This window comes from Spea bombifrons, chromosome 5 (assembly GCF_027358695.1).
Source record: "Spea bombifrons isolate aSpeBom1 chromosome 5, aSpeBom1.2.pri, whole genome shotgun sequence".
NCBI lineage: Eukaryota > Metazoa > Chordata > Amphibia > Anura > Pelobatidae > Spea > Spea bombifrons.
This window is the reverse complement of record NC_071091.1, coordinates 36,117,093-36,133,188: the sequence shown is the minus strand read 5'-3', so window position 1 is coordinate 36,133,188 and position 16,096 is coordinate 36,117,093. Positions and strand designations below refer to the sequence as shown.

At 41.0% G+C, this 16,096-nt stretch overlaps 1 protein-coding gene across 2 annotated transcripts in view; it reads left to right on the top strand.

The window, feature by feature from the left end:
* MYRIP (myosin VIIA and Rab interacting protein) overlaps window positions 1-16,096 on the top strand; it is a 173,916-nt gene that overhangs the window by 130,649 nt on the left and 27,171 nt on the right. For both annotated transcript variants that reach the window (XM_053465992.1, XM_053465990.1), the window contains exons 7-11: window positions 3,836-3,916; window positions 4,486-4,635; window positions 8,744-8,921; window positions 9,363-10,015; window positions 12,873-13,103. In XM_053465992.1, coding sequence (XP_053321967.1) covers window positions 3,836-3,916; window positions 4,486-4,635; window positions 8,744-8,921; window positions 9,363-10,015; window positions 12,873-13,103 — 1,293 coding nt within the window. The remainder of the gene's footprint in view (window positions 1-3,835; window positions 3,917-4,485; window positions 4,636-8,743; window positions 8,922-9,362; window positions 10,016-12,872; window positions 13,104-16,096) is intronic.

Below are 16,096 nucleotides of genomic sequence, written 5' to 3'. Positions count from 1 at the left end.
TAGAAATGTCACAGTAACCCCCTGAGGCTGAGGACACATGGTGGTAGATTTGGGTTTGGGAGGGGGATATTGATCGATTTCTGGGGAGACTCCTTGCCTGCCTGCCCAGCCCCCTCTCTGGTCTAAGTCACCCTGTGCTCATTGGGGGCACAAGGTCAATGGGAAACCCTGTCTGGTCTGCCCTAACCAGACTCCCATGAACTAGCCGACTATGGGGGCTCCAATCCATGTAACTGTGCAGCGGCTAGGAACCGCGGAGATAGCCACCAAATTAGAACTGTGTTGCTACGGACACCTGTTGTCCCACCACGCCCCTCTTTTGGGGTTACACTATGCTCATGGTGGGGCAACACTTGGTGGTGGTTACAGAGAGGGAGCTCATTTGGGAACCCTGGTTTTATTACCAATCCTTAGAACCGGGGTTTACCCAGCCGTGGCTATGAAACTCTGGCCCGGCTACCGCGCAGACTATTCCCAGGGATGTTTTTATGCCGCTGTCGCTTAGGGTCCCAAGGTCAGATCAAGTCACTTTTTTGACTATAACATCCTCGGACCTGAGCTCTCCAATGGTATCCCAGGATCGACGCCGCTCCCTTGGGATCACCCCAAAATACTGACTCTTTGTCAGGAGGGCATTCCTGGCCATAGAATTGTATGGAGGCGCCGGGCTGTCTGCTGGTTGATAGGATTAAACCCCTAATCTTATCATGTTTGTGTGTATAAATATCTGTTCTGTCTTCACTTCACCTCAACATGAGTGCTGTCTGATTCTTAGGGTGGGCTGCTATAAACCTTTGTCTTTTTTAGGACCATAGTCACACTGTGTAGCTAAGCTTTGGTTAGCCACAGTGCCAGTGCAGCTCCGGTGCAGCTGCATCCCCCCTTCTCTCTACAACGCTGGTTCTGTTTGGTGCTAAAGGGGTTAATAGCTGGTGTTCCAGTAGGAGGAAGCAACGTTTGGCGGGAGTGCCCAGTCGGGGTACAGGGCGTCCTGTCACACAGGTTTTCATTAAACCTGCTATACAACCTAATTTCTACTCCAAAGCACATTGTGAGCCAAAGCATGCATTGGCCTTGTTTGTAAACTGAACACTATATACCAAAGCACTCCATGAGCAAAAAAGGAAGGTCAAAAACTGCAATTTATTTAATTCTATACTACTGGCTGATGTTGTGATCACAGTTTCATTATAGAAGCAGCAAGTAGCAATTTAAAGAGAATGTTCTTGACTTCATCATATCATAAAGTGCTTTACCAGAGAATGTAGTTAAGGTTGGTAAAATATGAGAAGTCAGCTAACATTCTCACACACAGTGACAGTGACTGGGGTGTATTAGTGCTCTATATTTTAGAATGCTATTACTTCAGATATATATATATATATATATATATATATATATATATATATATATATATAGTGTTGCTATATAGGTTTAATCTCCCACCAGCACCTTTTTTTTAGTGGGCATTCAAGTAAGATCCTCTGCATGCTTGCTTTTAACTTTAGCAGCGGGGATCAAAACCAGAAAGTATGCAAAACAATGCAATGGAAGTTAGGCTTATGTTAAGGTGAATTTCTTACACTGATTTTGACAGTTTATTGAGCAAATAGGTTCCTTAAGCATGGGCATGGCCTCAAAATACAGAACATAGTTCGTTATTGTCCAGAGCTTCTCCAACAGAGGGGACCATAGAGAACACCTAATTCAGTCTAACAGTCAAAAAATACCGCCTGAAGATCATTTGTTGCTGTCTTCAGGTGTTGTAATGCTTTTAGTGCCTCCCCCTTATTCTTCTTCCCAAAAATACTTTACAGTCTACTTTCCCCATTGAGCGTTTAGTTTTTTTACATGATGTAAAAAGGAACAGCAACTCAAAATACATAATTTAACTCTAGAAGCATCCATACAGATGCTTTCAAGTTCATAGGAAATGCTGGTGCTTGGTGACAGGAAGTTGGTTCTCTGTGCAAAATAATGCCTTATTTGAAGAAACTTCAGCATTATAAAGTTCAAATTTGTTCAAAAGCGGCCAACAATTCTTGAAGAGACGGTGCACCCCCCACATTCATGTTAATATATAAATGTGGCATAATTGATACATTTTTTAATGGTGTTGCTATGTTAGCTGCCCTAGCTTTGGTCCTTCACATAAAGGGTTACAGATTTTATTGGAAGCATATTTAAACCTCGCGGTTCTCATTATAGTTCATGTATCATGGAAAATAATGGAAGCCTTTTCCATGTCAGCTAGGGCTGCAACTAAGGATTATTTTCATAATCGATTAGTTGGCCAGTTATGCACATCTGAGCCCAGGCTTGCCACACTGCCTCCCAGATATGCCTTATATCCCCTGTATGCCTTATACCCCCAGATATGCCAGTCCACCCTCCCCAGATATGCCTTGTATCCCCTATATGCCTTATACCCCCCCTGATATGCCACTGTGCCCTCTGATATTCCTTATATGCCCTGTATGGCTTATACCCCCAGATATGCCTTGTATCCCCTAAATGCCTTATACCCCACCTGATATGCCACTGTGCCCTCTGATATGCCTTATACACCATGATATGCCTTATACCCCCAGATATGCCCCTCTGCCTGCCCCAGATATGCCTTATACCACAGATATGCCACTCTGCCCCCCCAAATATACCACTCTGCCCCCGAATATACCTTATAACCCCCTATATGCCACTCTGCCCCAGATATGCCTTATAACCCCAGATATCCCCCTGTGCCCCCAGATATACCTTATACCCCTTATATGCAACTGTGCCCCCCTGATATGCCTTATAACCCCCTGATATGCCACTCTGCAGCCCCCGACTTACCCCAGTGCTCCAGACTCCTTGGTGTCTAGTAGGGGCAGCTGGTGAACGTCTGCGCAATCCACATAGACAAACATCTGCTGCTGGCCGGCGCTTTCGCTGGAGCTTCTATGACTGAGAACTGGAAGAACATGTGATGCCGGTGCTCCATCATAGAAGCCCCAGCGGAAGTGCCAGCAGTAGCGGCCAGTGAGTTTGCCAGTGAAGTGGCCAGTGAGTTTGTATATATATATACAAACCAAAGGGAGCGGCTGCACACTCAGAGAATTTATTAATATACACAGGCTTTTATTTGCCCAGGTGCTCCAAAAATAGCCAGATATATGAAACCAAATAAAAAATGGGCACTCACGGGTCTTTGCAGTAAAGTGCATTAAGCACAATTTTATTTCAACCAGCACAGCCAACGTTTCGGACCACCTCCGGTCCTTTCTCAAGGCCTTGAGAAAGGACCGGAGGTGGTCCGAAACGTTGGCTGTGCTGGTTGAAATAAAATTGTGCTTAATGCACTTTACTGCAAAGACCCGTGAGTGCCCATTTTTTATTTGGTTTCATATATATATATATATATATATATATATATATATATATATATATACACACACACACTGGTATCATAGTAGTAAAAATAAGGTGGAACCTTTCATGATACATACTTGTCCATTGTACATTGTCATTATTCATTTGACATAACAATGCATAGGATTTTATGATAATATGCCCCTATGATTTCTGCTGTGTATAAATGTCAAGTGTCAAACAGGTTTTATCAAATCTTGTAATTAGGTTCCATCGTATACAATGTCAACTCAAGGCTGTGTGTTCTCAGCTACTCTGTTGTCTCAATTCAATTTCAGTAAGATGAAAACAGCAGCGGGTATACAAGAATTTAGTTGCAACCTTATTAAAACCCTGCAGAGAGATTTGGGTTAATTTAGTATTGTGTCCTAGATTTCATAAAGCAATGATTTATTAACAAATGTCCTATTTTCCCCCCAAGGATAAACAGAACGAGGCTTGTTATTTACGGGAACATAAGGAAGAGCTCATTGAAGAGCTGGCCACAACCATCGTTCAAAAGGTGAGGGCTTATCTGTTCACATTCACCTTTTTATTTTTTCTAGAAGCCAAAGTCAAGATTGTTTGTTTACTATTAATATCTAAATGATATAAATACAAAATGATCATTAGAAGCCAAGTGTGTATCTAATGTTTAAGGTAACCTTGACGAACGCTAATCCTATTCATTTCTAAAATGTATGGTATCTCTTGTCATCAATGTAATAGCAATAAAACAAGGGGAATAAGTCATTGTGCTTAGAAACCAGTTATCAGTTAATGTGATTTGCAATGTTTTATTTGAAGGGGTTCTACATATGTGTAAAAACACCAAACCTGACTCATCAAATGTCTTTATCAGTAGCAAGATGACAGCTCCCTGCATCCTTATATTTAATTACCGGTAGGTAACAGTTTTAAACATCAAATGTAAGTCTAACTATCGGCAGAACTTTGTTCTTGGGGCTTATCATGTACACCAAAAACTAGGTCTTAGCTACACATACAAGAAATAATTATTTGAAATGTTTGTCAAAAAGTCTTATGTTAAGTGGGTCGAACATGACTAGTCGTTTCCATTATCCTGTTTAGATTATTAAGCGAAAGAAAAGTAAAAGTGAGCAAGCGGAAACCATTTGTGAATGGCAAAGATCAGGAAGCAGTGTTCTCACATCACCAGCTGCGTCTGATCAGAGCATGCTTGTACTTCAGGACAGTAATAGAGGATCAGAGGTTTTGTGGGTAAGTAAATATTACTACATAGTTAAAAAATTACAATTTCATGAACAGCATGAAAATGAAGCATTGTATAATGACATAAGGTTAAATTTCCACATTTGCAATAATTAGCTAAAGAAGGTCTTGAGAAATGCATTTTAAAATGTTCCTGCTATGCATAAAATAAAATGCCTTAAAGGTTGAAGAACATATTAACCACTTAAAGACCAGGCTGTTTTTTATTTTCTGTACCCTTCGTGACCAAGGATGTTTTAACACTTTTCCGGTAATTGTGTTTAGCTGTAATTTTCTTTTCTCCCATTTGGTGTACCCACACAAGTTATATATTGTTTTCAGGACAAGAAGGGCTTTCTTCAGATACCATTTTTGATCGTATCATCTAATTGCCTATGATTTAATTGTAAAATCTTTTACTCATCTAAAAAAAGCTAATAATTTTTTTTTTTCCAAATCTGGTCATTCTGCCCCCATGTGCTATTTCAGACATCTTTGAAGCCAGCAATGCAATTCACCCCATCAAACCCTGTATTAGACACTAGACACCCCAAGGTATTTCAAATGCTGGTATTTAATCGCTTTTCATCCACTAATTTTGCTACCACCCTTTGTCAGACTTTATGGTGATTATTTATTTAGTTTTTTTATCACTCAAATTGTACTTCAGGCATGAATTTAGAGACCCTTGGTATATGACACTTCCAAACACCCCAATATGCGTTCAGCAATATCTCCCAAGTACAGTGATACCCCCATGCATGGGTTTGTCTGGTTGTTTCGGATGTAAAACGCCTCATTAGGACATAGTGGCAGAAGGACCAGATGTCAAAATTCCTTTTGGGACATATTTGAAGCCAGTTCAATTTACCCTATGAAATTATATATTTTAAAAACTAGACACCCCATGGTATTTCAAATGCTGGTATTTTATCCCTTTCCATGAACTAATTTCACCACCGGTGGACACCCCTCGATATTTAAAATGCTAGTATTTGAACTCTTTCCATATCAGGACTTTTGGGAAGATATAGCACTAATTATAGTTAGAGCAACACCGTTTAAGCAAAGAAAACAATCGTAGATAGACCCAGCCTTTGGATCTACAATCACATCTGTAACATTTAAAAGACTAATTACATTGTCAACAAGGTCTTGTAGTCATCAATTACAGGGTATTAAAAGCACAAAAGAGTTTTACAATGATGGTCATATCCCAGATGCATCTACCACACATTGTATGATTTTGAACAGGTGAATAAATGAATCAGCTAAGCAGACAAAGGGGTTTATTAACTATAGCAGGGGCGTCCAACATGCGGCCTCGAGACCTCGAGGTGCGGCCCGCGTGAGATAGGCAGCCAGGGATCACAAGAGCCCTGCTGCTTACCTGTGGGAAGGTCTTTTGTACTGCACAGTGGAAGCGGAACCCAGCAGAGTCACGTGAATGTACGTGACATCACATGACTCTGCTCCAGTCTTGCTTCCTCTGTGAACCCTGAATTTTCAGTTTTGGGCCAGAATTTTCATTTTGGTGCATCCCTAGAATAATTTCATAGAACTATTTCATTTTTAATTATCCAGAATCCTGAATTTGCAGTCACAAAACTTTCTAGGCCCAGAAATCAGTGAGAGTAAAAGTAAAGGTTTTGTTTTATTTTAATCTGCATATCTTATTAAAGGCCATATTTTCTCACAGAGAAAAATGAGTGCGGCCCACGCACGCATACAATTCTGATTAAGTAGCCCACTGCAGAAGATGAAGAGGGAGCCTGAGCAGCGTCGTAGGACCCGATACCCACGGATAGCGGGTACTCAGGTGAGTCACCCCATCGGGGTCTCGGCTGGGGATCCCGACACTTCCATCCTGTGGTGGGAGCCCGAGGTCTGTCACTCCAGGCCTCTGCTTTAGTGCTATTAATGCAGAGCACTGGGGTGACGTCATATCCCGGCGCACAGCATCATTTGCCGGCAAGTAGTGATTAGGGAGAACGGAAGTCAAGGTCTGAATTGACAGACCTGGAGCTCCCTAATGTTGGGCTGGATTGTGATCTCCCCACCCACCCCTGCTCATCGGACACCTCCTCCCCATACCAGCGCTGATGGTGCCTGGGTGCACACTGTCCACGGGGGCGCCTGATGAGCAGGGCTGGTTGGGGTGAGCGCAATTGTGCTGCTGCCTCAGCAGTCCCCTGAAGACTGGCCCAGGGGAGGTGGCCTTTCTGCTCGCCCCCTCCCCTATAGAATCACTACTGTTTTTTTAGGGGCTACGTGGTGAATCACATTGCTGGCAGCAATGTGATTCACTTCGGGGCCCTGATGAGCTGGTTAGAGAGATCCGTGATCTCCCCAACCAGTCCTGGAGGCTGCAGCTGCTGATCGAGCGGCTGTGCGCCCCCTCACAGCTGCAGCCGAGGCGAGTGCCTTTCTCGCCTCACCCTTCCTATGGTCCTGGCTCAGTGATTTGCATTTCTGGTTATATATATTGTATGTGTTGGTTTTCATGCTTCAATAGAAAATATACTATTTTCGCAAGTGTCGGATTTAGCCAGAAATAATTTAAGCGAAGACGTTTTTTTCTGGGGTGAAATGAAAGATTACATTCTTGTTGATACGTTCAAAGTTAATGACTTGTTAAATATGTTTTCACTTGGCTCAAATCCCACAGTCCAATATTTTAAAGATTAACAATTTTATGTTAATGTTATTATTTTTACCACTGAATGTTCTACAGAATACTTCACCGACATCTGTGGTTTTATTGGGCAGAATTCCTTTATCTGGATGTATTAAGTATTAAATACAAGGGAGAGTCTGGCAGTATGAAAGAAAGGCAAAGGTACATCAAAGGAGCAACATGAGTATGGGCAATTACAGCAAGGGAAATCAGCAAAGGGAGAAGAAGACAGAGCTAAATGGACAAGGGCGTTAGGAAGAACAGTGGGGGGAGCATAAATACAAAAAGGAAATACAACAAGGGCAATAAATCAATAAATTGATTTGGAGATCTTCGTAGTAGCCCCCACTCTTCTTTATTCCCAATATGTGGGTGGGGTTGGACAGGCATGGTGCTCACAAACCTCTTTCTGCAGATAAAAGGCCTTTTTAATTTAGAGATACAAGCAAAAATGACAGAGAAAACATTCTGTAAGCCGAGTTGTAGTGTGAGTTGTCTGATATTGCCATCTACTGACTTGAATTTGTTCCTACAGCTGCTGGAAAATGTTAAATACATGCAACTTGGCCGAGCTCACAGGTTCTATTGGAGAAATTTAACATAATGTGATAGATAAGGCAGCCTTCTTCCAAAGGGGAAAAAAACAACTAATTTCTTATTGTAGATCCCCCATATTCTAAATTAGGTAGGATTTGTCATTTAATTACATAAAAAGGTGCCCAGTTTTTCCTCTAAACATTTTAGTATGATGCAGCACAATTATAGAGCTGAGGAAGCTTATGCCTTCTTGGCCTCAGATTCTGAGGCCACTGACTCAGCTTCAGATTTTGACAATGGTCAGTTCACAGGTACAGCTAGTGATATATCTGTGGCTGCTGGCTCCCCTGCCAGAAATAATTGTGCAGTGCTGCTGAGGAGTGGGTAGCACCTAATAGTTATAGAACAGCTATCCCTCCTTTTACTGCAATTCCTGTCATCAATGTTCATTTAACATGATTTACCACCTTGTAGTTTGTGCAGCTTTTTCTGGGAGATGATGTCTTGGGGGAAACTGAGTATCAGATGAAAAGCATACCTTAACCCTCCAGATGGCCAAGAACAGAATTTGTGTGGGTACAATAAATGATATAGAAGAAAATTAGAGCTAAACACAAACAAGCTAAACATATGTACCATTAGGAAGATGAGCCCGCTTCTCTAGTTAGGTCTGAGGGTCTGAGGATGTAGGCTTGAGTATTGCATAGGACAGCGCTCCTCAAAAATACATCCATGCCTATGAGTTCTTGGCTTTCATCTGAGATGCATGGTTCAAGAGCAGCTTCATTGCTACCTGTTGACTACTACCCATACAGCACCCGAGGAGTATGCTCTGTGATGTATATATTACCTAATGCTACTGTTTAATGTTCAATAATTGAAGTTTATTTTTTTCTCAATCAGAGGTCTCACTCAGCATTTTCTCTGATGAGTGAAGATAACCCAAGCAACAATACTGATATGAAACCCATCACACCTGATATCTCATGCCGACCACCTAGAAGTCACACTAACAGACTCAAAGAACACAGATCCTCTACTTTACCCAGCTGGAAAAGTGTGGACAGCTTATATGATTCAAGTAATGCATGTTCCCTATACCTATTAACACCAACAGTGTGGTGGGTTGTGTAAATAAATAATTGAATCATTTATATTTAAATGTTATCACTTTACTTTTTTTATTCAACTTTAAAACAGGGAATTGATTAGATAATGTCCTGTGTCACTTTTTGCTAAGTATCTTTTGGGAACTAAATATTTCCAAAACAATCACAGTGATTGACAATCAAAAAATCACATGATATAGGTAATTTCAATTTTCGTAAAAAAATGAGATGGTAGTTGTTAACCATGTTAACCATAACTGTCTCGTTCAAAAGATACTGTTGAACACTATACCTTTTGTAGTTTATAGTCTACTTGTTAAATGAGATATTAAAAATTACAAGTTACACCACCCACTACTTTATTTATTATTTTATTTGGAAAATTAGTATTAATATATAATTTGGGTCTATAGGTCCATCACCTGTTCTTCAGAGCTCTGATGGAAACTGGGTGGCATTACAGAGTATAACATTGCCTCCAGCTAGAATGTTAACCAATCCAAAGAGTCAAGTGTTCAAATCTTTGGAGAATGAATCTAGTGCTCTGTCAGCATACGATGAGATGGGCTCTGAAAGTGATGAAGAAATTGATTGGGGCATGGCTCTCAATGCCTATCGACAAAGAACAAGACAACTCCCAGATGACTCCTGCTATACAGACTCACATCACAACACTGAATGGGCATGTAGTAATGATTACTATGAGCCCGTCACTTCACCACTTCAGTCTGGACTGTATACAAACCCTGAAGCTGTGTATTCTGATTCAGAAACATCATCAGTGACTTCCTTAAAGGATGTTAGGCAATGTGGAAAGCCCAGTTGGCCACGCAGAAAAACTCCATGTGAACAGGTGCATAGGGAACAGGTTTACAGTAAGGTGGATATTAATTTCAACCCACAGTCCATGAGCATGGAACTCTCTGACAGCAGTGAAGCTGAAAAAAAACATTTTGATGTTGAAAAAAGGTCAAGGCGATGGAGAAAAAACAAAATGGCTCTAGAAGAGACGAGTGAAGGGTCCAATGTAATGAAAATGCCGAAAAGGACTGTAAGACCAAATAAGGTAAGATACCATATAAATACCACTCTAGGTGTGTTTTATTACTGATTTTGTAACAAAACACTGTAAACAAAGTACTGAGTTGTAGTTCATCAAGTTTAGGCTTGCTCATACAATTACTTTACTTTTTAAAACATTCCATTGCCCAGCTTTGGTGTCAAATAAGTATGAAGTACCTGTGGCCCAAACTTTTAAAATACCAAAAAGGGACACTTCTGTCATCATATATAGTTTATTGCATATGATAACCTGGGTATCCCCTTTAAATTAGCATTCCATCCATTGCAAATGTATGGAGACAATTATCAGTATTCCTCTATGTATTTGCCCTTCTCCCCCACCCCTGCATTCCATCAAACACATCTCCTGTTTGCCAAAGCTCACCCGTCCTCACAACTTGCCAGTCAGCTCTGGAACGAGTTCCAGGGGATCTAACTATACCTCCTGTGTGTATGTGCAGGAAACACTCTAGTTGATTTAAGTGATAGTGCTTTCCCATCAGTGGTTGGTTGCTTAGAGCATGTCCAACTTGTTTTCACTTCTGTTGGATTTACTGGATTTACCTCGCACAGAGATCTTCCACCATGTTGGACTTCAAACATTGCAAACCAGGGAGCAAAGATTAATATAGGTTTGAAAGAAAAAAGTAGTACACAGGGGAAAATATCTAAAAAAAAAAAAAAAAAAAAAAAAACTTAATTAAAATGGCTGCCTTTACTGCACCTTCACATAGGACATCCTAAGTGCCATATAAGCAAAACTGTTTTTATACTGACGATGACTTGTAAGTGCATGTAAATAAACTGGATTCATTTTCCAGGTGTGCTGCAATTCCGCAAAATATGGACAAAATATGGAAACAGGTTATTACGTAGCCTCCCTCACAGCTCCTAATTGTATAGTTCATAGCAATACCGCTCATCTTTAATGGTCCCTTAACAGCACAGAGTTTTCCAGTGCTCCACTACAAATTAGCCAGTTCTGATACCGCCTCAGTGTGTAAGATAATAAGGGGCAATAGTATAGAAACAAACATGCATGTGATTAGAGTAGAAAAAATGAGAACCCTCATTGCCCTTTTCACACAAAGATGCCTGAGGCTGCTTTATTATTGCAGTCAGAATAGAGACAGTTCTTTCCTCTGCCATTTTGTATTACTAGCCAAGATTCCACTGTATTTGTGCCAAACCTTTAGCACTTTGCAGGAGCTACTTGTGTGTCATTTTGATAATTTCAGCCTTCTTTTTCAGCATTCAGATTAATGTCACCATCATAGCTTGGCCTAACTTAATGGATATTTAAAGTATATAAAAACTTAGATTGAGATATTTAGTTTAAAAGTACAGGGACTGTTATACTTCATGGGGGCTGAAACCTGTGTGGCAGTGTCAGCCTTATCTAATCTGTTTTCTTGTCCAAAACCAATTCTTCTACCGATTAACAATATTTAGCAGCTGCACAATAGGTGAGCAATAACATAATGGGGATGTGCAAATCCTAAGGAAATCAAGCTGAAATACTGTTCCCCATGTAAAGATGTTTCACTTTCTATACATAAGTATTGCGTACGTCCGTCAGTAAATTAAGTTACATCCCATGCATGAGCTGAAATATAAGATTTGCAAAAAGTAAGATTCAAAGTAGTATGCTCTGTAGTATATAATAAATGCTTAGCGTATGACCAATAGGTGGCACTAGAAGCCATTTTTGGTTAAAAAATCCACAAACACAGGTTCCTCGTTATCTAACTTGAAATGAAATAACTGCATCTTGTCAAAGAATGTTTTATTTCAAAAATCTTAAATATAAATGTAGGTTCAAAGTAACTCTTAACCAAACAATTCACACTATATATGAAGTTTGAAAATAACATACCAAAATGCCATGTAAAATATATGACCAAAATATTGGAAACATTACACATGTTTTACTGAAGTATTGTAACACATGCCTTGAAAGTTACGAAACTTTTAATAATCCCAAAAATACCTTTCCTCATCCACGCTAATTATCATTCATGTATTTAAATAGAATTGTTGTACATACAAGAATTAATATGTGTAAAACACATGGTGTACAGCATAGGGTATATAGAAATACAGATAGGTAAATCAGAACAGTAGCAGGTTTTGGCTCTGAAATTTATTTAGAAATAGTAAAATCAAAGGTTTAGGACATTGTTATTCCTGACTGGACCGTAAAATAAGCTTCTTTGATTTACCAAGGACACACATGGTCACTAGAGATTCAAATTGTTAAATTTTTGTAATGGTGTATACAGATTAAAATTAAATCAACAAGAATTAGAAATACACTAGAAACATTAGAAATTACATTAGAAATGTGTATACTATGGGTAGGATAGCCAGACTAATTAATTGAAATATTTGTACATATTTAATATACATATATTGTACATGTAATGTACATATAAATTAAAATGTATACGGTTGTCCATTTAAGTTATCAACACATAAAATGTGGATGCAGGAGCTGAAAAAGCATTTAGAGCCACCAGTTTTGATGTGCATGCCCATCTTGACACATTTGCACAACCAGGCAGTCATATTTGTAGTTTACTGCAGTGTATAAGTTTTTTAGTGTCATATAGACCTAGGGTGGCAGGTCCTCTTGGGCGATCAAGCCCGTCACTGTCCTGTTGCTCGATGGGCCGATTACAGAGGAGGTCTTTGATTTCCCCAACCGGCCTTTTTACACTATGGAAGCTTGGGCTATTTTCGATAAATGGATTTAGTTATACTAAAAAATGACAGTAACCATTCTCCTTGAATTGTTATTAATTTAAGATGAATGCACTGTAAAAGGCAAATGTTAAAAAGTATTGTTTCCCCCCCCCTAGTGCTTCAATGATTTATCAGAAACTGATATGAACAACGGGGATGAGAGATTAAAGACAGATGATCTTGAACAAAAACTTAAAACAAGATTAGGGGAATTAACGGCAAAGATGAGTGACAAAGAAACATCTTCAGGAGATGAACAAGATTGTGAGCCAAGAATAAACTCTGGTAACCAAGAGATGTTGTCCACCAAGGAACATGGCAGCTGTATACAAGAAGAGCTAAAGAAGGTGAGTTTTGTCTAGAAAATTGAAATAAATTTGAGATGTTCTGGAAGGGCAGAAATATGCAAAGCCCTTTATTATGACTTAATATGTATGTATGGTGAGCATAAGTGTGTTGGGCAGGGCTAGCTAAAATATTTATTTTGTCACAAAAAAACAGTTTGGGGTGTGTCACGGTCAAGACTACTTGCCAAGCCGTGACTGTGTGGAGGGTGTGGGCATGAAGGGGTTAATAGCACCAGACCTCTGGATTTACTAACTAGACCCCTTAACAGGGCATAAGTTACACCAAATTAACCCCCAAATCCTGCCTGTATCCCCCCAGGTAGTCTGCCACCACTCACGATTTTGATACCGGATTCGTGAGAAATCCAAATTAGAACCTTTATCTCTATATATATATCAACCCACCCCGGGCAACCAACATATATATATATCCTGTAGAACTCAATAACAATATGGTAACGTGTTATCCTCTCTTAGGGTTTGTGGATATCGATACTAGAGCCCAAAGACAGACTTGGATTATGAATATTTTAATAACAAAAAGACAAAGATTACACAGTGCCAGAATTACAAAAAAACAAGACATACAAAATAAAAGTAAAACAGCAAACAGTTCTTAAAAGCAATAGGACTTAAACACAGGACCCTCACTCACGAGTTTCTCCAATAAGTAGGCCTGTGGGAACTCCTTAAGTCCAGATGGTTTCTTATGATGTTGTTCTGATCACAGAGTATCGTGGAGTTCTGCTTTTCGGACACTGCATTGTCCCTAAATCACACTCTGTTTCAAGAAAACCCCCCCTCTGACCACATGACCGATTATATGACACCATCCCCAAGAATCGGGTCCCATCTTTGATGTGCCAATAAGTTATGGTGGGGTAAAGGTGATGGAAACCCCTCCACTTAAGATAGGAATGGAATTCCTATAACTAAGGATCCTTATCTGTTAGGCCATGAATCACCACAGGGGTCCTTTGGGAAGATGACACCTCTAGCCAGAACAGATACAGAGGGCATTCACAAAGAAACACATTAAATCAACCTCAGATTAACTCATTGAGTGCTGAAACAAAGAAACTAACCACCTCTACTGGGTTACTCTTCCATGCATCCACTACATTATATGAGTTAATCATGACACCTCCCCCTTTAAGATGGTGGACAGAGGAGGTCAGCACACGCTGATCTACTATGTCTGCCTAAATTCTAGTCTCCCCCTGACAAGACAAACAGTCAGCGTTCCCATAGAAGCTGACTTGTCACACCAGCCAGTAGAACAATACTGCTGTAGCACCGGACTCCATCTGAGCAACTTGCTAAGCTTCCCATCTACTCTATCCGCCTGAAGAGAAGGGTTGTGATAGGTTATAACAGTGAAGTCACAACCATACAAGCATTGCCATAACTCCTGCAAAGCACACTCCATAGCTAAGCACTCTCTGCCAACCCTTGAATAAGCCTCTTCCTTTGGCGATAAGTTACTCAGATGTTTTAAGGCCTCATCCAGTTGTTTCTCTGCCCTGCTTAGGATTGCTAAACATTGCCCATTCCCAAGCAAGACAGCAAACGGGTGTCCATTGTCCTGGGCATCCGGTGGGCTAAGGGTTTCTTGCTGACTGGTCAATGTAGCTGTCTTTTCGTCATCCCATACTATATTATCCTCTATAGCTGTTGCCCCAGCATCTTGCTGGTATGCCACTACAGCTACAGGGGAAATATTCTGCCCCTCACATTGCCCACTCAGTGAACACACAAAAGGAATAACAGGGTCTGAATTTTCCTCCCCCTCCTCCTTATCTCCAGACTTTACAGCTGTAGGAGTCTTAGGCACAGTGGAGAAACTACCCCTTTCCTGGTTCTCCAGCACTTTAAGAGTTAAAGTAAGCATTTCCTGTGGAGCATTACAACTGAGTTTTGGCTGTTGATTCACAGAAACATCACATTCCATATATCCCTTGTTTTCCCTTTGAGAAAATTGATTAACAGGAATATCCTCAGACACCCCTATATCATGTATACTTTCTCCTGCACCCAAATCTAAGTACTCAGGTGCTGTAGGCACGGTTGGCCACACATCCCCAGTCCCCTTTAGTTTTCCAGGAATAATAGCTTCAGGGCATACAACTTCTGAAGGCACGTTGACAGAAGTATCCCCAGCATGCCCAAATCCTTTGGCTACCTGATCACCCATAGTAACACTATGCTTTTCCGTATCAGGGGGCATTGAACCAGAAGAGCCACCACAGACTCCCTGTTCCTGAACCTCTGCCCCTCCAAAGGTCAAACCACAAGTTTCCCCTAGAGCTTGCTCTCTAGGTCTGGTCCCTTGGTGCACATCCCCCTCCATCTCTTCAGGAGACAGTATCCTGGGTGCTGGTTCAGACAGGCATACCTCTACCTTCCGGGCTCCCTCCCAGCTACCCACTACTCCCAAAGTTTCAGACAGTACCTTAGGTTGGACAGGGCTCTCTACCAGCCCTCCAGGTTTGCAGGTTTCCTCAACTGGTGCATACTGGCAAACAAGTCGACCCAGATCCTTGCCCAGCAAAACATTAACAGGAATATCCTCGGATATCCCCACCTCCCGCAAACCCTTGCCCACACCCCAATCAAGGTACACACGTGCCACTGGCACTGCAGGGCGCACCCCGCCAATTCCATGGATGGACATGGTCTTCCCAGGGATATGATCCTCCAATTTTACCATCTCAGGCCGCACCAGAGTGCAAGCAGCCCCCGTATCCCTGAGTCCCATAGTCACACGGTCACCTACAGTCACTCTTTGTAGGTTCTCATCTTCATTCCCCTGAACCCTGGAAACAAACAAGACAGCTGGGTGTTCCTCAACTGCTACACATTGCAAATTGTCTCCTGGTGCCTCCTTTGGTCTAGCCACAAATAAAACAGGTGCAGCTCCCCCAGCTGTACCTCCATTTCCATTTGTCTGTGGAGATGGTCTCTTAGAAGGGCAGGTGGCACTCAAGTGCCCA